At 43.4% G+C, this 22,487-nt stretch overlaps 1 protein-coding gene across 4 annotated transcripts; it reads right to left on the reverse strand.

The window, feature by feature from the left end:
• Window positions 1-2,920: 2,920 nt before the first annotated feature.
• On the reverse strand, window positions 2,921-20,434 carry SF3B1 (splicing factor 3b subunit 1). Of its 4 annotated transcripts, XM_078857645.1 has the most exons (25): window positions 20,326-20,433; window positions 18,743-18,924; window positions 18,506-18,607; window positions 18,102-18,216; window positions 16,482-16,561; window positions 16,162-16,344; window positions 15,723-16,047; window positions 15,381-15,596; window positions 15,121-15,242; window positions 14,480-14,680; window positions 14,202-14,303; window positions 13,671-13,850; window positions 13,483-13,569; window positions 13,010-13,280; window positions 10,204-10,349; window positions 9,685-9,831; window positions 8,331-8,456; window positions 7,787-8,008; window positions 7,227-7,409; window positions 6,865-6,976; window positions 6,470-6,590; window positions 6,035-6,166; window positions 4,551-4,823; window positions 3,936-4,152; window positions 2,921-3,738 (listed from the first exon to the last, which is right to left on the reverse strand). In XM_078857645.1, the coding sequence occupies exons 1-25, from the start codon at window positions 20,351-20,353 to the stop codon at window positions 3,580-3,582; spliced, it is 4,032 nt and encodes a 1,343-aa protein (XP_078713771.1). In that variant the 5' UTR covers window positions 20,354-20,433; the 3' UTR covers window positions 2,921-3,579. The 4 variants fall into 4 exon arrangements, with proteins under 4 accessions (XP_078713771.1, XP_078713781.1, XP_078713800.1 ...); XM_078857655.1 differs by lacking the exons at window positions 18,102-18,216; window positions 18,506-18,607; window positions 18,743-18,924; window positions 20,326-20,433 and adding an exon at window positions 17,056-17,405; XM_078857674.1 differs by lacking the exons at window positions 2,921-3,738; window positions 3,936-4,152; window positions 4,551-4,823; ... (16 more) ...; window positions 16,162-16,344; window positions 16,482-16,561 and adding exons at window positions 17,056-17,110; window positions 17,400-17,430 and having other exon boundaries at window positions 20,326-20,434.
• Window positions 20,435-22,487: the final 2,053 nt, after the last annotated feature.

Consider the following 22,487-nt stretch of genomic DNA (forward strand, 5'->3'; position numbering starts at 1 on the left):
GCTGTCACGTGACGCAAAACGGTTGCTCCGCCCCCCCCGTCCGGTGAGGCGCGCGTTGATTGGCGGAGATCGAGGTCGGGGAACGTTGACGGGCAGCGCGTTTCTTGCGCTTCTGCGCATGTTCGGACCCCCCCCTCTCCCCCGCCCCTTGCCAGCACGAAGCCACATTTAGATAAGCTCCTCCCCCTCCCCTTAACCAGTATATAAGAGCTTGTCTCTGGGATTTCTCTTCACTTGATACAACAAATTTGGCGGTGACGGTCCCACCTGAAGACGGAGACTTGTGTTGCCTCCGAAACGTCGTGATTTAATTTAGTTATTTTCATTCATTATTATTATTTTTACCTACGTGACTTTACCGAAAAAACCTAAGAGTATGAATCCTTGCAGTCTTGCTTCCACGCCCAATAAGAACCCAATTTGGAAGCGATAGGAGTCAATACAGCACTCGCCAAACATTGTGGATGTTTATACAGGTAGTCCCCAACTTACGATGGAGATGCGTTACGACGACCCCATCGTAAGTCTAAAATATCGTAAGTCGAAGATGGCCTAGCCTACTCAGGAGTCTTAAAGAATGGTGATAATTTAGCAAAACAGAGCAATTTACAGTACCGTACTGTATAAACTATATACTGTATGTATTTATTAATTACAATACTGTATAGCACAGTTAAATGTAAAGTAAAAAAACAAACAAGGTAAATTCTTATCCTACCTATATGAACTGCAATTTAATAGAAAGTTTTTTCAGGAAACAATCCTATCTGCTATAAAAACGTTTAACGTGCATTGAACGCATCGTATCGTGGTAACCTTAAAATGAAATCGCTAAAGCTACCTATCATACATGCATTGAACGTATCGTAACGTATCATATTGTACGGTACTCACCAAGATTCTGTCCGTCTGCATACTTGAACGATGTTAGGTTGTTGATGGCAATTTTGTCGTATCGCTATCGCCATCGTAAGATCGAAATATCGTAAGTCGGAGCGTCGTAACTCGGAGACTACCTGTACTATTTGGGGACGCAAAAGCAATTGCGACGAACACGCCGCTTGGCATCGGCAAATAACCAAGGCAATGTGATTCAGCTGCTTCATGAAGACATAGTTATAGCACTTATTGATCCGACACTTAAGTTACTATTTTTATATTCTTTGGGTCTTTCGGTAAAGCCACGTATATAGAACAAATAATAAAAGTAATATCACGACGTTTCGATCGCAACACAAATATAGCAGGAGCGCTTCTAAGGCAGGGAGTTATAAAGGTATGATGGGTGTAGTATATCGTGGAGTGTTTGCCATTTGAATCATGTTTAATAATGAAAACTGTACAATATATTCACCTTCAGTTGTCAATAACATAAACCTCGAGAAAACGCCATAATGGCAAATTCCAGCAATCCATGTCTGGTACAATAACATCACGTGCACAGTACAATTGGAGCTCAAAATGGATTAGGTCGCATTGACTTGTCAGGTCACGTAGCAAAAATCTACATTTCAGTTAAATTCACTTTCAATTTCAGCATCAGATGTCTGTAAATGTCACGAACCATGTATTGAACACAAACTGCGGTGGAAGCAAAGGGGACGTCCGTCCATAAATGACGTCACGCACCTGGGGGGGGGGGTCAGACATTTGTGATGATGTGTGAGGGGGGGGTTTTAGAAATGTGACGTCACATCATAATGCGCAACTTTAAATAAATATAGAATTGTTATAACACTCCTACAACATCAGAGTGCAGCGCCACATTAAATACGCACCACAATGACAATAGTTTAAAGCGATTTGAAGCATGTTTTATTTTCAAAATGCCACTGGTTTTGGGGGGGGGGGCAGAGCTTTGTGACGTCATATTTGAGGGGGGGGATCTGACTTTGTGACGCCGTGTGACGAGGGGGTCAAGAATCGTCCAAAATCGCGTGACGTCATTTATGGACGGCCCCAAAGGTGATATTGGCAACTTGTCAATGATGTCCTTCCAGTTACGAAGATAGTCCAAAATCACTGCAACTCCACACGACTCGTCCACCTCGTCTTCAAGACAGCTATGCTTTCGTCTGGCTGGCTTCAATGTTTGGTTATTAAAATTTTAATGCACCATCTGAGCCTTTTTATTTTGAGAATGACTAGATTATCTACTTAAGGGTAACCCTTAGTTTCAGCTGTTAGAATGTACGGTTAAAGGTGTAGTGACTGGGAATGTCTCTGTGTTGTCAGGCCTAAGAGGCCACGGCGGGATGTATACTGTTGTGTGTACACCCCGGACAGTGTAGTACCAGCCCTAGTGGGGGCTTGGGTGAGCGCTGGTTAAGCGCGGTGCGGGCTCCCGTTACGTTGGGGGCATGATACTCTGGCTGACCTGGCTGGGGACATGTGACCGGATGATACTTGAGGGGATCCACCGGTGGAGGGGGCTAATGGGTAGTCACATGGTCCGAGAACTCTCGAGAGCCTTCGGGCACGGGTGAGAGATCGAGATGGGCAGGGCGAGAGGAGAGGCGGAGCCAGCCCCAGCCCGATATAAGGGGGGCCCCTGAGGGGCACGGGGTTCTTACTGTTGGTGAGGCAGGAGATCCACGTCAAGCTTGAAGAAGCCTCCAGCCACGTGGTCCGAAACCCAGCTTGTGGTCCGGACCGGGATAGTGGAACCGTGTCTAGTTCCGCCGTAGTGTGGTTAGTTGGGCGGTCACCACCCAAGAGTATGTTGTGTTAATAGCCTGGAGTATGTTGTGTTAAGAGTTTAATAAAACGTGTTGCTCCCAAGACGTCTGCAACTCAGTTGGACTCACTACACATCCTACTTGGACATAGCCTTGGTGTTGTGTGCACCATCGCAGAACTGGCAGCTTTGCAATCCATACAATTTAGTATTTTTGCTTCACACCGAAACAAAACAAACATCACATTTTGTTCACGTTTATTGGTGCAGCAGCAAAAACAACTTTTAAAGACTGCTAATCTACAAATGAAGCTTTGACAAACAGTAAATGTTTTCATACTACACCTGTATTGTTGAGAAAGTTAATTGTCATGCGATTAGGGTGCCATATGCAAACTTTGCAGTTACCCCGAGCATAAAAACCAAGTTATTACACAGCTGATACTTGGAAAGGTAGTTATCCTTGGTGTACTTAACTGAAGTTCTGTACAATGAATGCAACTTTACCTGTCATTACAAAACTCTTTATTGCAGTCAGTTCTTACGTAAAATGTTGGATATTCAATTAACCAAGCTCAACAGAGTTGATGCATTACATATATGCCAAAACAAATATGGATTATACGGGCTCTTTTCCCATGTTTTTGTGAAACCACTACCCTGGAACTTTGGGCCTAAAACACGAAACATGACGAGGCTCATCCACAGAAATCATCTATACCAATTTTAAAAAATCCAAAGGAACAGTTATTATCAGTCTACATTTAGCACAATGCTTATCACAATAGAAATTAAAAAAGTGACACATTTATATCAGGATCAAGACGTTAAGCAGATTTCAAATATGAACCTTGCTATGTCTATTCCCGATAGATTACTCGGCTCTACCATCACCACCACCATTATACGAAGTAGTCAAGCTCAGTACGGATGTACATGTTCTTCTCGTCGTTGACAATACGTGGGTAGTGTGCAATAAGTGCGTCCTGTGAGCCAATGTAGATGGAGTTGTAGATTTTCCAGTAAACATCACGCACTTTCCGCGCTGGATGGAACAAACCCTGCAAATTCACAAAACAAGGCAAAACAATAAAAAGAACACACGATTTATGATTATTGCTACTCAGAACTTAGGCATCTATAAACATGTAAGTTTAACTTATTGTCAAGTACACACAAATATTGCTAATGTGCTGCTTATTATCCAGTTAATTGAATAATAACAATATTATACAACTCCTTAAATATGCTCCGTTACCTGCAGGGCATACTGCAACAGGCGGCATGGTCCCAGGGATACACGCATGCCTTCCAGAGCGCCCATCACAGCCTGGATCAGATGAGGAGACGTCTCAAAGATGTTTGGCCACACGAAGTTGAGTAGGTGGTTGAGAGCATCCTCACATCCAAATCCATACACACCCAGTGACATGTGCTGTACCACTGCACTGGCTGTCTGCCGGTGCACAAGGTCCCTGTGGGCAGGCACACAATTATCGGCATCAAGGTTAGGTTACAGTGACTTAAGCCGCCTCGATACTAAGGTATTAGAATAATAAAGATCCAGCATTATTGCAAGAGCATTTAAAGTTGCTTGAGGTCATAGGTGTAATTATGGGCAATTAAATTAAAGATTGTTTTTACGGGGTCTGAGGGTTACTAATATTGACAAACTATGGCCCAGTACACAGAACATGACATACACAAAACAGTATGACTACATAAGTTTCTCCTTAAAATAAAGGCAAACGTTTATGCTTACATCTGTACATATACAACTTAGATGAAGTCCAATACCCCAACATTCACAGCCACCCATTATTGTTTCACTGGTCAACAAGTAATATTTCAAATCAGGACATTCCGTGCCTACCTGTCCATTAGGGCATCCTCTAGCAGAGGTGTCACGGCATAGATGTAGTCCTTGCCCATCTCTCCAATGTATTCAAACAGAAAGGAGAGCGACTTCAGCACACCGTTCTGCACGTTGAGCTCTGGCACGCGGTACTCATTCATGAGCGCTGGCAGCACTGTGAAGGGAGAGCAGGTCTCGGCCACAATGGCGATCGCCACGGTTGTGCACACACGGTTCTGTCGCTCCTGCACCTTCAGGTTGTTGAGCAGTGTGGCCAATACGTCGTGCGGCCTGTAGGATAGAGTGTATTAGGATAAGGTCAAAAATACATCTCTGTGGGACAGAGGTCACTTAAAAGGGACCTCAAGATGTAGTTCTGTGATATCTGCTTCCTTGGGCTGTTCTCAAAACGATGGGAGTTTTGCACTGCTCTTTATTGCTTTATGAGAGATACAAATTAATAGCCCGTCTCATGACATTAATGATGCATTTTGGAAAAAGAAAAAACTCAAGAAAACATGACCATCTCAGCACACCAAGTCGATTAATGCACATTTTATAAAACACTACAAAACAAGGGTTCACTGAAAAAAATCATTGGCATTTTAAATAACTTTCTGCCAGTTTAACACAAACCTGAAATATGTACAGCCCTTTATCAATCGACTGATGAATAATTGCTACTCATGCCTGCTATTGTGGTTCTATGCCCATACCTGAGCATACTGGTCAGTGTGGGTTTGCGAAGGGTGGTGGTACAGGGCCGGTTCAGATAAAAAAACACCCATTGATGTTAGTGGTGACTGGGAAATTAATTCAGGGTCCCCAAATACATAGCACAGTACAGTCACCAATGTGTAGTGTCGTGAATACAGCCACTACTGTAAGTGTAGAGACAGAGCTAGATGTCTCTGTGGGTCGCGCCAGCCAGTGCTGGAGGAGCGTCGGGTGCCCCGATTAGACGAGCTAAGGGCACGTGACCGGAAGTGGGCCTCGATTGAAGGAGTCAAGGACACGTGACCTGAAGCGGTGTCTCAATTGGAGGAGTTAAGGACACGTGGCCAGAATACAGCAAGGGGCGGGGCCGGGGCCAAGGGATAAAGGGGGAGCGCGTTCGGGGATTCGGGGTTCGTTCGTGGGGATCAACTCAAGGGGTCGTCGCTCTTCGCTCCTCGTTCGCCGTAGAGTCTTAGCTGGGGATTGTGGGTCAGGCAGCGTATGTGCTGACTGGCCCGTTTGTTCAGCTAACTCACACACACATCGCAAACAGTCTAAGAACAGGATAGCCACACTTAACTGTCGAACTCCGTGATTAGTGAGGTTGTTTATTGAATGCGTTGCCTAAAACAATGGTGTGTGCGCCTCTGTAATAACACTACAAATGCAAGTGCTCCACCCCTAAAATGGACGATTAATTATAATTTACATATGCTTCAGTAGACTATATAACACTGGTGAGTGAATGCCCAAAGTACAGCACACTATGTCTGCTGGTCACTCACCCGATGGCCTTGGCGATGTAGCCGAAGGTGTTGACAGTGGCTCGGCGGATGGCCTTCTTGTGGGCCTTCAGCAGCTCCAGCAGCTCGAAACAGATCCTCATCCACTCGCGTGCAGACACGTACTCTGCCCCCCTGAGACCCACAGCAAAGTGAATTAGCTACTAGCAACGTGATGCACGTGCAACAAGCAAATTATCCACATATTTTGCTTACTAAAACACCGAATGACAAATTGTGAAACATTATCTGGAGACATCAATGAACACCAACACCGCAATCAACGGAGCGAAATCCACTCTTCATGTTACTCGAGTATTATCAAGAAATTAGTAAACCCTAGTAAATGCAATGGAAGCTTATAGATCTCCAAAAAGCTCAGAAGATTAGATGTTTTATGAATTTGCTGTGAAACGTCATGCTGCCCGGAGGAGGTACCTGTCGGCAATGCGGCCCACAAGGTCAATGCAGTTCTCCTGCACCTTCTCGTGCCGGTTCTTCAGGATAGGGGTCAGACGAGGTAACAGATCCTTGATGGGGGGCGTCATCTTATGCATGCCTGTAGGACACGAAAAGCAAAGTGGCTGTGAAAACATTTAAAAACAACCTGATGTAAAAAACACGAAAATCTATTCATTATAGGGGTTGTTTTCCTCATGTCCAATTCACTTGGAAAACTTTACAAAACACATCCAATGTTTAATGTTTAGGTCTCAAACTCAAAACAGGACAATGTAGATTTTAGTGCTGCGTTACTGTGTCCAGACAAAATGATGGATGATTCTTATGTAATGTAAGTCAAAGGCTACTCAATTAGGTAAGTGTAAACTAACCAATGACGTTGACAATGCTCTTGAGGGCTCCCAAGATGCTGCCCAGTACCTCGGGGTACTCCTCTCCAAGGTACTCATAGAGCACCACCCCCAAGTGGCCCATGAGTTTCTCCTGTAAGCACACAAGCACAAACCCTGAATGTTAAGGTATACTACAATATGCCTGAAATGTTATCAATAATAACTTGTGTAAACACATGTTCATAGTTGAATACGTCTTCTGTTTATCAACTGCATTCATGCACAACCAAAGACGTTTGAGTTAAACTGCAAGACATATATAGTCATTGCACTCTCAAGGGTGCCGTCTCCTTCTCACATTACAGGACAAAAATAACACCCATGTTGGCTCTGGCCCTCACCTCCTGGCAGGTCTTCATGACAACAGCAATGCGCGAGATAAGGTCGGCGGCTTGCTGCCGCACTTTGGCAGACTTGTTGTTGAGGCGCCACAGTACAGTACCACAAATCTGGGGGAGGTAAGGCTTCACGCGCTTTGCCAGGGCGTTCACCACCGTGCCGAACCCATTCAGCATCACCGAGTCCTGCAAAACAACCACAATTAACAATGATCCATCAACTTCCACTGCACTGACAATTCATGTCAACGGAAATATCTTTTCAAATGTGACATCTTAAATTTACACCTGTCACAGCTTCGTAATCAATATTAGTTATTGAACTTCTTGAAGAGATTGCTTATGTTTGCAATATAATAGCATATTAGGAGTGAATTTGGTAAAATGTTAAAGTCGCCCAGCTTAAATATTACAGCACATCATGAAATGTCGCACTTTGTTCAGTCAGGTCTCCTTCAGGAGACAATAACGGTCACTTGAGCTCTGTATATGCTTCAATCACCGAGTGACCAAGTGTAGGTGGCAGTTTGCGTGTGGTGCTGATGGGAATGTGGGAGACCGACCTCCGTAGTCTGCTCCTGAAACGCATAGAGGATGCCGTCGATGAGCTGCTCCTCCAGCTTGTGGTCGATGTCGGCTGCACCCAAGTTGCCCATGATCTTCTCAATCGTCTCCATTACCATCTTGCGGTACTGCTCCGCCTCATCCTTCAGGTCGTCCACAATGCGCTGCACAATCTCCGCCGCACCCACCTTATTGGCCAGCTCCACCGTCGTGTCCACCAGCTGAACGAAGTCAAATGAGCAAGTAAACACACACAAAACTAAGTTAAAAAAAATGATACCGTCATTAACATAACACTTGCAAAAAGAGGCGATTAAAATATTTACAAATCAAACATTCACAAGAATTCATGCAGTTTCTATAATTTTTCTGCGTTGAATAAGTCATTTAAAAAATAGATGTTTCATTCTATGTTTGCATTCTGAATTGAAAATGATTAAAGGTACCAATGATACAAAATAATATTTGTTTTCAAAATACAATGGCTAAGGAACAACATATCACTGGCTCGATGGGTAGTGTTCCCCTCACACACGCAATTACCTGTCTGTAGTTCCTCCGGTCCAGGGCCATGCGGTGCTGCCAGAAGTGTTTAAAGAATGGTGGCAGAATTTCTGTCTTGATGTAGGTTGACTCAACACCATCTGTAGCGCAACACTGCTTCACTACCTGCGTTAACATGAAAATGAAAGCATGGCTTAAAACTGACATTTGGCCAAAAGGAAAGCTTTGTGTGTAATATGCCTAATATGCATTCACAATTCTTCTTGAATGATATGTATTCATAAAGCTATTCCCACAAATTACAGCAATGTGTGACAATGACCAGTGTTGGATTTAGAGCTATAAATCTCCACGTTACGGATGGAACTCTTGGAAATAGCTGACGTTTTCTCCCCAGACACAGCCAAAGATAAATAACTGAAAGATAAAAGCATGGTGGCTTTTCCACCATGACTCGTTAGACAAAAATACTGTAAACCTGAAGCTGAAATGCTAATCAAAGCATCATGGAGTACAACACATTTGAAGATATGGCTTTTAGTTGAAACATCATTAACATCACAGAAAAGTATTCAGTTTTAAAGTAAAAAACAGTAATTGTGATATAAAGATGAGCATTATAACCTACATCGCTACATCCTAATCATTACATAATTGTGCTTTAATATATGTATGTTTTTTGTGATTACAGGCTTCACTTATTTTTTACCTATAACATTTTCTAATTTCACAGCATATCCCTCTAAATCAGATATAATTATGCATCTATGTCACAGTGGGTTTGTGCTTTGTAGGTGATGTGAATGAACTCAGTAAGTTGCTTAAATGAAATGTTTCCTTGGTAAAACATTACCCCAACCTGCAGTTGCTAAAAAGTTAGCTCAAAAACACTCAAGCACACATCACTGCAGCACAAACAAGGTGTTTTGCTACATTTTCCTGGAAAAGCAATATCCTTATACTCTCGAGTCTCACATTAGCATTAGGTTTCCTGTTACATAGTGGGTCTTCAACAAGTTCAATCCCCCACACATCCCGTTTCAAAAACAATGTATTTTTCTGCAAAGTATGTCTGAACATACCAATTCTTTAAGTATGATACTTTCTTTGACTACTTTATAAAAACAAATTTATACATTGCAAAACTGAATTGTCCCACAGACAAACTAATTATGATCAATTACATAATTAGAAAACAGTACATAATTGAGCGATGTGTTTTGAAACAATATTTTTTCTCCTGTGTGAGTGGGCTGGGTGTTTTTTAAGGCAATATATGTGACCACCAGTGACCATGCCTGTTATTTTCCATATATTGTATATTGAGTCTCTGAATGGACAAAAAAAAGCAGGCTGTCGTCTCTCGGTACCAGCAACAAGAATGCATACTTGCCTTTAGCACAATCTTTTTCATCTCCTCGTCAGGAGACTGGAACTCTCGGATGAGGATAAGCATCACTTCCCTGGTGTAATAGTTGGCATACTCGGCATCCATCAGGGGAATAAGGTAACCGATGGCTTTGAGGAAGGCAGCAAGACCCTACACAAAATAAATATGTGCATTGCTTCCATTATTACTTCCTTAAAGCATTTGACATTCAAAGCGACATTCAGTAATATAAAAAATAGGGACAGTATAAATAAAAAGTTTGCAAATATTATACAACTGAACTATTTGCCCTAAAAAATAGGCCACATAAGAGAACAATGTAAAAACCTAAAGCTGTTACATAAGATGGCAAATGTAACTATCTCACTATAACATTCAGTTATGTCAATAAAATACTTCTTTGCTGAAATAGCACACTCACATCAGTGAATACATTTCAGGAGCACCTTGCATAAAATAACAAAGCAATGTACTCGAGGCAATGTAAATCAAAAGTCATAAAACCAACGTATGCAGTCATACCTTTCCTCTGTGTTGTCGAATGCCCTTCCAGAGAGGTTTGAGAACGGAGTCAAAGGATTCAATGCCGTAGGGAGTGGCAGCTTCAGCCAAAGCAGCCAAGGCCAGGGCAGTAATGGTTCGCACCTTCTGCTGCTCGTCAACTAGGCCTGCACGCACAGGTAAGTGTCGATGTAAAATGTTTTACGTGCGTTCAATTCAGTGTGAGCAGATATTCACAGAAACAGTCTGGCATAATAATGCGTGAACTAAGTCACACTTCTAAATCACTAATGTCCTTACACGTAAAAATTAATACGATAACAGTGTCTCTACAGATCACTGGAATATAATCGACAGAATTACACAGCAATCAGCTGATAATGTATTTAACAAAACGAACACTACCCAAATTAACAAATTTGCTAAACTTAACTAACAAACAACTCCCAGCTAAAAATGAACATTTCATAAACAAAACGGTTATCAACATTATTAACGTTGAATTATCCAGCGATATGGTTTCAGTCCTTTCAAAAGGTCTTAACTTTGCTGTTGCCCCACATACAATCCCTGTCGATGAGATCATTGCTGAAGTGGAATCAGCAGTTAGTCATCTCCCTCATAATCAAGCTGAGATGACTAGGCACGAGGTTGCCAAAATTATTGAGAACAGCAAAGTGCCAAAAACAAATATTAACTTCAGTGAAGCAAAAGCCTTAAGAGAATTGAGAGCAAATAAAGATATCCAAATTCTTGCTACTGATAAGGGCCGATAGACTATTGTGATGCCCCGTGAGGACAATGATAATAAAATCAAATATTTACTCGATGAAGGTACCTACCTACCTTAAAATTAAACGAGACCAAACCAGCACCTTGGAACGTAAAATAACGGCAATCATTGCCAAGTCATCAATTCCCAAGGAAGAGCAATACCTGATCAAACCAAGGGCATCAAAACCACCAAAACTTTATGGGCTACCAAAAATTCACAAACCTGATGTCCCATTAAGACCCATAGTGAGTACAATAGGCTCTGCCACGTACAAATTAGCACAATACGTAACGAAAAAATACAACCCGACATCGGTAGGACCTCTTCGTTCATCAAAACTCTGAACATCTCGTTAATATAATTAAAGATATTAAGCTTAATCCTAATTATATTCTCGTAAGTTTTGATGTGACCTCTCTGTTCACGAGGGTTCCGGTCAATGAGTCAATTAATATTACCCAACACTCTGGTAACGAACAATGGTTTAGCCAAAGATATCCCAAGACTAGCTGAACACTGTCTAAAGAACACCTACTTCTTGTGGCAAGGTGACTTCTATAAACAAAAAGGAGCAGCAATGGGCTCTCCTTTGTCTCCTGTGATAGCGAATTTGTACATGGAAGATTTTGAAACAAAAGCAATAGCTTCAAGCACACTAAAACCATCTGTTCGTTTAGATATGTGGATGACACATTGGTGGTCTGGACACACGGCAAAGATACACTGAACGCATTTCTAAATCATCTCAACTCGCAAAACCCATCCATCCAGTTCACTATAGAAGTGGAAGCTGACAGAACTCTACCATTTCTGCATATTCTGCTCTGACGGGGTAGAAATGGTAAAATAAGTGTTTACCGAAAGAAAACACATACCGACGCCTATCTGAATGCAGAGTCACATCATCACCCCGCAAAGAAATCTGCTTTTATCAAGACGCTCATTCATTGAGCTAAGAAAGTGTCAGATGGTGACAGTCTGAGAAATGTAATTCAACATGTTCAAGAAGCGCTGTAAATGAACAGTTACAATGATGCACAAATCAACAGGGCATTGAATACCAAAACCAAATCAAATAACAAGAGCATTGAAACTGCCCAAGTAAATAAAACGATCAAAACACCGTACATTGTGGGAGTAACTGATCAACTAGCCAGATGTTTGGAAAAACAAAACATCCCAGTCAGATTTGGCACGGTACAAAATACAGAATTTTATATCTGGTACAAAATAAGTATTACCGAAACTAACAGAAGGTGTGTACAGGATTAACTGCACCTGTGGTAAATGATATGTTGGGAAAACAGGACAAATGATCGGCACGAGACTAAAAGAACATAAGAGAAATATATTAAATTCTCCCAAATGCAAATGTCAGCAGTAGCAGAACACGCGTGCCAACAAAGGCACTCAATTGATTTTGATAATGTTGAAGTTTTGTGCAAAACTAGCAACTACTGGCCAAGACTAATTAGAGAATCTATCAAAATTGAAAGAAATCAAAATAACTTTAACCGTTCGAAATAGCTACCGTCTTAGTGCTGCGTGGAAGCAAATCATCAAATAATACATTATTTCAATGCATGCCTACAAAGGGCAGCGTACTTTATACCGTTGGTTGGGCTATTAAAATAAACACAATAGACAGGAAGGACAAGTTCAAAGGGCACGCATAATGTACGTTGCCTCAGTAATCCCGCCCCCCTCCCCATCATTGTGCAAGAGCACAGAAGGGTGGTCAACACATCTACATCTCTCTATAAGGAACGAAACAGTGAGACTTCTCCACAAATCTGTTGTCGCTTGGCTCTCCAACACACCGGTGTGCTGTACTAGTGACAAATTGGCATGTTCTGTTTAAGTGACAACCCTTACTAGTTGGCTGTCGGGTGGTGGCGGGTTTAACATTTACGCGATCTAACCCAAAAACCTCTATTATGGATAATAATGCAATTTTACCTAATGGACTAAACCAGATAATGTATTATGGCCTACAAAAATCAACTGCAAATAAACCATAAAATTTACAATCAAGCTTGACATTGTACTCACCATGCTCAATGATCTCAACCAAACTGCGCAAGTGAGGCAGAATGGCACAGCCCATGAGGATTGAGATCTGCTGTACAATCTTGATTCCGGTGTGGCGTGCCTGCCATGACTTCTTGCTTTTGCACACAGCCTTGAGAAAAGGCAGCAGCGAGGGGATGCCAAGGGCAGAGGCGACGACGGCGAAGGCACGTGCTGTCGTGTTACGCACGTACTCATCCATGTTGTCGATGTCTGGACGCATGGTGGAAATCATCGTGGCCAAGCCGGCAGCCTAAGAGGGAGGCAAGCCAGAGATGTCATTCACTTACAAAAACTGGATTAAAATTTGGGGAAACATGGTGAGAAATACACAGCAAAATAAAAAAAAATTGAACACTGCTCATGACCTTGTATGCCTGAAAATGTTTATTTTTCTCATTAAATTTGTAACATGAAATGTTTTCAAATGACTAATTCTCGTGCAGTTAACTCACCTTCGCTAAATTTGAAATGATCTCCCTCCCCTCCACACGAGCATAATAATCTTCATCAATCAGCAAAGGCTCAATGACCACGAGGATCTGTAAAGACATTATCAACGGGTCAGAAATTACAGCACAATAACACACAACAGCACATATTTGGGGTGAGAACATTGAGAAGAACACCAGGATCTTCTTACCTTGTGCACATAAGGCCGGACAAGGTCGTCAAGCTTGTAGAGAATGCGATCGATGACTTTAACCAGCAGATGGCGCTCCTGGTCTTCCAGTGTTGGAGACATGAGCAATGGCAGGATCTGGTTGAAGAGTGGACCTGCACCAAACTCACGGGCTTTGTCTGTGATTTGACGCAGCGCCGCCTGGACGACACAAGTTTTAGAGGTACAGGAATTAAAACTGCATCCTACACTGTCTATCACTCATTGCTTAGAGAAAACAGCACTGTACACATGAAAATAAGTCACAGGATGGATCAGGAGAGTAAGCAGCTTGTTATCATAAGGCTGCTTACAAGTTAACTCAACCCATCATACCTACAGGGTCAATACAATGAATACTACTTTTTGGGGAAGTAAAGTGGATAGCCTATGGATAGACTTGTCCCCCCATCCCCATAGGAATGTGGAATTCCACCACTCACCCAGGACTATAAACAGATGATCATGGGCTCAATACTCATTTCAGAAACAAAGCATTAGGTTGTCCATTACCTTCCTCATTGGAGGAGTTCCATTCTTGATCTTAAGCAACAGCTTCATGATCTTCCTTTCCTTCTGCTCTTCTGAGCTGAGGGTAGATTCGTCCACATCAACCTGCAAAAAACAAACGTGTTACTTAAGGCACAACACACAACTAAACATGTTTAACACTGTTAACAAGGGAACTCGTGGTCAAAGGTCATTTTGGGTCGACTTAAATATTTCACCAAAATTATTACATTGTTACAATCTGGTTTATTTACTGTTTCTTATATCTACACCCAACTCACCAGCAACTTGTCGAAATACTGCATATCGTCAGGCTTGAGAAATGGAAGGTTGCCAGAGGGCTGATCATTGGCGGATTTGGCAGAGCGGTCGGGTGTCTGCATGTGGAAGCCGGTGGTGAGGCCGCCCATTGGGGTCGGGGTAGCAGTCAGCTTGCGGGCCGGAGTGCGGATAGGCACGTATCCTGCCGGAGGTTGTAACACCTAATCACACACACAAATGTAAAACACAGTTAAGTATAGCTATGTACTTGTGTTGCTTTTATAGTTTGACGTGATAGGTGTGAAACCGTTCAATATTTATGACAGCAATACATTTTTATAAACTTGACATCTAGACAAGCTTTGCAGATTGTTGAGATGAATTAATATTTATATGGGACGATTATTCAATGTTAGCTATCGAAACGTCGTGATTTATTTTGTTTTATTTCTATCTACGTGACTTAACGAATGAACCAAAGAGTATAGTTATGACATGTCAGAGAATAATTGTTACATCTATGTTTAATCTTCAGTTAATACCAATAAATACAAGTACAGCCCATTTGTCAATCCACTATGAGAATGAATGCATTCCAGGTGATCTGGTCAGAGAAACAAGTAAAAGCACAACACATGTCTGTGGGTGTAGTGCATGCTACCTTATATCCCTCAGGGAACATGGCATCGAGTTCCTCATCGGTGAGAGGGCGGTTCCGCTCGTCAATTTCACGCTCCCATCTCCAGGCCTGGAGTTGTTCTGGTGTCATGCTCATCAAGTGACCTGCACATTACACGTCATGTCAAGAAGGTGACGTAGACAAAGCCATTTGTGTTCAGAACTGCAAAAAGTTTGAAAAGCATGAAATAAAATGTTATCTACTGTGATGACAGTATGGTGTGCTAATAATAAACAGAATACCTGGAGTGGGCGTGGCCATGCCCATGGCTGGGGTTCCCTTGGGTGTGATTCCACTGGGGGTCAGGATTGGCGTCTGTCCCCCCATTTGGCTCACAGGGGTCTCGTCCCAGCGTGACTTGCGCTTGCTAGCGCCAGGTGTGGGGGTCTCTCCAGCCGACTCGCCACCCCTATCGGTGCGTGGCGTCTCCGCCCAGCCACTCCCGTGTCCCGGGGTTTCTGACAATGGCATGAACAACACATTAGATACAAATGCATACAATGGATCACAACAATAAACATTTTTCATTCTCAGGGAAATATGGAGGTTATTTTTTATTGATATGCAAGCAGAGAAAAATATACCTCTCTCAGTGCGGGGCGTCTCATCCCATCGGTTGCGCCGGTTGCTGGGTGTGGAGCCACTATGCCCGGGCGTGGCATGACCCGGAGTGTCCCTGCCTGGAGTAGCACTGCCACCGGGCGTGTGGCCTGGAGTGGGGTCCCACATGCGGGCGCTCGGGGTCGCCCCGGGGGTCTCGCTTCCTTTCGCTCGCCCAGGTGTTTCATCCCAACGGCTGTTTGAGGGTGTGTGCCCTGGAGTGTGTCCAGGAGTCGCGTGGCCTGGAGTGTGTCCCGGTGTGTGTCCCGGTGTGTGACCCGGTGTGTGACCCGGTGTGTGACCAGGTGTCTACAGCATAAGCAAAGCAAAAAGAACAATCATAAATAAGTGTCCAGCTGTATCATAATATTGTTAATACATAAATGTTTGATCATTCACTTAATAAGCATAAAAAAGCCCTACCTCAGCCTGGTCCCAAGTGGACATCTTCTTTTTAGGGGTGGTACTGGGTGTGGTGCTTGGTGTCTGGTCAGCGGTCTGGTCCCAGCGCCGTTTGCGCTCTTTTGGGGCAGTTTGTGCTGCTCCATTCACAACCTTCAGCTCTCCTGCCTTGGCCTTGTCTGCAAGCTGCATCCTGATCTCTTTCTGTAAGCATAAGTGCAACAGCTCAGTCAAAATCTTGAAAATTATTGGATGTTTTAGACCTGAAAATTAATATCCACAATTTTTCATTTTCATATAAAACAGTGTGATTGGAGGTGAATACAGCGGATGAAATGTACCTCCTCTTTGGTAAGGTGAGCCTCTTTCATCACATCCATGTAGGATCTGGCCAATGCCTTGGGATCTGGAGTCTTCCCTCCTGAAAAACCAAGCACACGGGGAGCCCAGACACCATGAGTCCAGTACGGAAAAACTATTTCACTGTAGTGGGTCAAGCAAGATTGTCATTTATCAGGATTTAACACAATAACAAGTATTGTATCCATTCACTAACTGATAGATGTATCCATGTTCTTGGACCCATTGTTTTGGCTTTACAACGTTTACATTTTATATAACCAATATTATTGTACTATAGAAAACTGAGGCTTTGCACTGGCTGGGTGCAGTTTACAAATTGTATCTGTCTGAATGATCGATATATAAATTGTACATTTTATAAAACAGAGTAATTCAAACCTCTTTACAAGAGATACAATTTACCAAATTAATTATTCTACCACATCATACATGCATTACATTGGATTGCACCTAGCCAGCTTTGCATTGCTTCTCAGTCAGAGCCACAAAGGTGGCACATGATGCATGACATAAATAAACCCTTGAGGTTATCTTCCTCTGCAGAATACGCACGGCATGATAGGTAGAGATCTTCACCACATCCCGGCTTCAAGGTGGAGAAGGGAGCCTAGAAAATCAGCTGTTATCGCATTAGTAACACTTTGCAAAGGGCTAGAAAATGAATATCAAGTGACGTGACTGGGAACCTTACCTTGACAAGGGAAATACCATGTATCTTAATACAAGAATTTGTTTGATAAGAAATAGCACTAATTCTGAATTCACAAACTTACTGTAAATGAGGGAACTTACATTCCAACCAATTTCGTTTCTACAAATTATTTCCAAAGCCAATTTGACATCGTACTATTCTTAAAAATTGTTTTTTACTTCAACACATGGCGTGTACATTGCACCTGTTCAGCCTGGTCTGTCAAAGCAGAACCGCTGTAGGAGAGAAATTGAGGAGGAGAGTTAGTATGGGCTCGTGAACACTTTGTAGCACTTTATCCCAAACTCACAAACACAGCCCTTCCATATGTGTTTCCAAAACCAGCCAACCGAGATGGCCATAGGCCACTTCACATGTGAAAGTCACCGGAATGGATGCTGAAAATATGGCATCGATAAACTTGCTAAACCTACTGAATCTGACAAGGACAATCTGTATTTGTAAAGCAAAGCCAGCCAAAAAAACCAATGTAGCTAGGATAACTAATTTAGGAGACGACCACTGCATTGCACATTGCCGATCAATCAGCACAACTGTAAATTAACAGCCACTTATTTATCCAGGAAAGCCTCACCGAGTCTCAAGACTTTTTCAGGAGGGTAATGTATTCGGATCTTGGACAAACTTCTTAATGAGTGTTTTGCGTGAATTTCACACTGAAATATGCTTCTTGAACATCTAATGCATGTTCTTCAGTGGCTACATCATATAAAATTCCAGAATCCACAGCCAGTGCTCAGGATTTAATTGGTATAAATCCTGTTTGCCCAGGTTTCTCAATTTATTAACCCATTTGCTTACACAGAACACATAGCACAGCAGTTACACAAAACAAATAAGCACAAACATTATTCATTTAAGGGCAAAACTAAATAAATTTCCGTACCATCAGCGAAAGGGTCCTGGCGCTCGGGGGAGATGATCATCTGCCTTCTGCGCATGCGGTACTCGTCATCCCGGTCAGCAATACGAGGAGCCCGGTGTTCAGCAAATGGATCAAACTATAATACACAGGTATAAAACACATGTGAATTACAAGTAAAATTGTTTCCAGAAAGTACTTAGCAGTAAACATATTAAATACAAATTCATGGACTGCATTGGCAGTAGTGTGCAGGAATGAATAAACTCACAATTATAATTAAGTGCCTCATAACATTTCCTAATAAGACAAACATAAGACAGTGACAAATATGGTGATATTTTTTGTAACTATTAATTCAGTTTTGCACGAAAGCAACAGAAACATATAGCAATACCAAAATTTGTTCAAATGAATTATATACATACCATCTCAGAAGCCTGAGGAATATCGTTGAGAAGTGCTGCAGGTGCATGGTAGGTGGCTCTTTTATTTTCAGGCAGAGAAGCAGAAACAGTATCCTCGTCATCCTACCGGACGATAACAATATTAATTCACATAAACCACGTAATAGACTTGGTCAACAATAGACGAGATATTAACAAAAGCTGCCATTCTAGTAACATAAATGAACAGTAGAAAATAAAATTAAAGCGCTGACGTACCTCTTCCACCTCATTGGCAGCAATAGAAGTCACGTATCCAGTGAAGCGACTGTCACTACCACCATATATTTCTTGGTCAAAGAAGCCAGTTGAGTCAAGCCCAACGCCACTTTCATCATCCTTGGGTTGGTCATCGAGGGCTTTGCGCTTGCCCTGGATTTCACGGATCTGCGCCTCAATGTCTAAAAACCACGCAAATCAACATATTTAAGGCACGAGCATACATAATCTACAGTATATGCATATTTGGTTGTAACATTGCTTAACTTTTAAAATATTTAAAACAGGAGGCATCCAAGTACATACACTGTTTACAACTTACTGATATACAGCATAGTAATTAACCAACCCGCCCCATGTCGGTCATCGGGGTTGTCTGACCATACTTCAACCACGTTTGTCAGTGCGGATTGGTGAAAGGAGGGAGAGGGCACTTCTAGTTCAGAAATTCATGTTAGCTGTGGCCGGGAATAAAACTCAGGATATCCGGTTTTAGTGCGATCACCACTGCGCCAACATACTACTGTATATATATACAAATTACCGACATACCAATAAAACAGCATTACGTAATATTAATAAAGTTGTATTTAGTTACGTGTAAATGCCCTATTACCAGTTATAACATTTGGTGCTTGTGCTAACACTTCATGCCTGTAATATGCAAATGTATTACACGCATACAAGTAGTATACTCTATCGCAACAATGTCTTTTTAACGCCCTTGTTTGAACGTCTCCAAAATACCCTGTAAAATACATTTTACGTTAATTTTAACGTTTAAAATACTGAACCACATGTATCTTCAGAAACGAACAAAATTTGGTTAAATATGTAACCACAAAATATCTTCCTGAATATTTCTAATTTTACATTACTGTATTTACTCATACATATGGGGCAAGTAGTGATGAATAGCCTTCGCACAATTCCAAAACACCGTTTTTTTTATTAACAGATTGCAGCTTTAGCAACAAAGAGGATCACGATGCCAGCCATTTCACAACACGAGTTTGAGCGGTGACGGAAAACATCGAAGCCTGTTATAAGCACGCTATGGCGAGCGGGTCTATCTGGGTGGAAGGCGATTGTTAATATTCCGCAGTCCATCCTCGTGAGAAGGAGCCCGTGTTGGACGATGGTTGCTGGTAGAACAGTTAAAAGCAGAGTCGCTGACGATAGGGTTGGCTAAGAGGTCCATAAGAGCCTCTGGTGGTCGAGGTTACAAGGGCGTCATGAAAATCAGGGTGACGAGCGACGAGGTCTGTGACGGCCGAGAATAAAAGCCGGAGTCTGGTCACTCGCAGTCGGTAAAGTCAATGGCGAATCTCAAAGTGCCCAGCGGAGGGGGTCCCGGATCAGGCAGCGCGCCCAGGCAACTCGCAGGCTTCAACTCGCGACACACAAAGCGCAGGCCGGAGCACGAAGCGGCTCAACAGCGGCGGCCGTCGTCCCGCAAAAAAAGCACGACGCGCGTGAAACGACGCTTAACGCGAAGCAAAGCGATACGCAGCCAAGACGCGAACAGTGCGGTGAAGTTTCCTCGTGTTTTTTTCTTTGTAACGATGAAAGTGGCCCATTACCTTCGCGGGTTTTGGCGACGGACGCCATTTTGTGAACGCGGCGAAAGCGAAGACGACGAGCGGAAGTGACGTCGGAGCCCACGTGTGTTCTAAATCCCTAGTGCACATGCACGCTCGGCGCGACGACGCATTTCGAAAGCAGCCTCGCTGCTGCCAATCCGGACTAGGGGTTTAAATCGCGTGATGGAGGGGGCGAGGTCAGGAGGGGAGGGGCGTGATGGAGGGGGAGAGGTCAGAAGGGGAGGGGCGTTCTGGAGGGGGCGATGGGAGGGGGTGATGGGAGTGAAGGAAGGCAAGCGGAGGGGAGGGGCGAAGGGAGGGGAGAGGGGAAGCGAAGGGGGAGAGGGGGATGGGAGCGACGGGGAAAGCGAAGGGGGAGATGGGAGGGGAAAAGGGAGGGGGGAGGGGCGAAGGGAGGGGCGAAGGGAGGGGCGAAGGGAGGGGGGAGGGGTGGTATGGAGCGACGGGGAAAGCGAAGGGGGAGATGGGAGGGGGAGAGGTCAGGCGAAGGGGAGGGGTGAGGGGAGAGGTGAGGGGAGAGGTCAGGGGGCGACGGGCAGGAGGTGGGAGGGGGCGGGGGCAGGAGGTGGGAGGGGGCGGGGGCAGGACACCGCGTGGAATGTGCCAGTCGAGTACCGCACTCCACGTGTTCCACTGCTGGATGATGGCGTGTGCTCTAAACGAGCCTGACTGTTGACGAGACACTTCGTGGTGAAAGTGGTCCAGAGTTTGCTGGTCACAAATCAATGCTGCTGAAATTATTCACTGCCAGAAGGCCATTTGGGGTTGTGTTAGAATAATTTATTTTTGTATGCGGAGAGACCGATATATGAAGGAGATAATTTAGTTTGCTAAGCGAGCTTGGATCATCGACCTGCGGCGACTCGAAAGAGAAGAGGCGAAAAGGAAATGTGTACTGATAAATATTTCCACATGTATTGCGTAAATGGTACCGCTCGTTTGTCAATACACTGCTAGATGAGGACCTTGCCTGTGCAAGGCCGAGCGACCATTCTTAACCTCGTTGAACAGTACGGGTTTTGTGAAGATAAATACAGTAATCATGAGCCATTTGTCAATCCACTGCTGTATCGGCCATGGAGATTGACCATTCCTAACCACACCAGTCAATGGGGATTGTTGGTGAGAGATGCAAGGCGATAATACCCACGGACAGGACCGATCTAGTTTGAAATGTTACAACTTTCACTCTCGCATACGATGTAAGTTCAGAACAAAGAAGACCACTCGCCAATCCCCTGGCGAACATTCTGCCACCAAATATCCTCAGAGACGTGCAAACTGCAAGTGAGTTTATATTTTTTGCCAACAAAAACCTACACATCAACCAATAACTCAAAAAGTGTTGTCCCTCCCCGCCATCCCATGTCCCCATCTCTATTCTGGGAACGCCGGCGAACATCGTGGAACAAAGCGGACGTCCAGAATAAAACACCTTAATTCAAGAGCCAAATATGGAAACCTTTCTTTTGACGATTCTTCTCGAAGACACCGGTGGTGTTTTACCATTAACCGCATCTGGACATCAAACAGGCCGATACACAACATCTCCTTAATTTATGGAAAATGTAAAAAGCCAAGCCACATTTGTGCGATTGTGGCCATGCAACACAAAGTATCTAATCTGTGCGCTCATTCAACGGAAGGAATACCAAGGAAAATCCCACAAACTCTCTCGATATCCCCCTCGTCCTGCCTGCCAGATCTCGATACTTGCCAATTATCCCCCGAACACATCTCTGACAACCACAACACGCGAAAAAATTAGACACCCCAATAAGATGTACACCACCGCAGAGGGCAATTAATCTAAACCCCAGGTTTGGTGCTTTTTCTGCAATATTTTGCTGTCTTTTCTTAAATTTTCTGTTTGCACATAGTCACTTTAAGATGTTTTCTTGTTCATTTTTTTGTTTGTTGCAGTTGCACCCGATTCAAGAGCCGAATGGCTCACAGGGCAATACCAAACAAATGAAACTTTAAAACTTGAGGTTCGTGGCGTCAACCGGTTCACCAAAAACCAGCCTCCGGGCGTGTTTAAGAGCCACTAGGCTACATATTTGAAGAGTTGTTTCTATGTTAACGCCCTTATTTGAATACGAATGAGAGAGGGGGAGGAAGAGGAGGTGCTTCGTTGCTAC

The sequence above is a fragment of the Lampetra fluviatilis genome, chromosome 1 (assembly GCF_964198595.1).
Source record: "Lampetra fluviatilis chromosome 1, kcLamFluv1.1, whole genome shotgun sequence".
Classification (NCBI taxonomy): Eukaryota; Metazoa; Chordata; class Hyperoartia; order Petromyzontiformes; family Petromyzontidae; genus Lampetra; species Lampetra fluviatilis.

Bases quoted from the DNA above. Each gene is read 5' to 3' on its own strand.
- SF3B1 (XM_078857645.1), bottom strand. From the start codon at position 20,353: ATGGCGTCCGTCGCCAAAACCCGCGAAG. The intron at 13,851-14,201 runs GTAATGGACAAC...TGTGTCGTCCAG, and splicing joins GAACTCCTCCAATGAGGAAG to GCGGCGCTGCGTCAAATCAC. The intron at 10,350-13,009 runs GTGAGTACAATG...CTGTGCGTGCAG, and splicing joins GGTTGAGATCATTGAGCATG to GCCTAGTTGACGAGCAGCAG.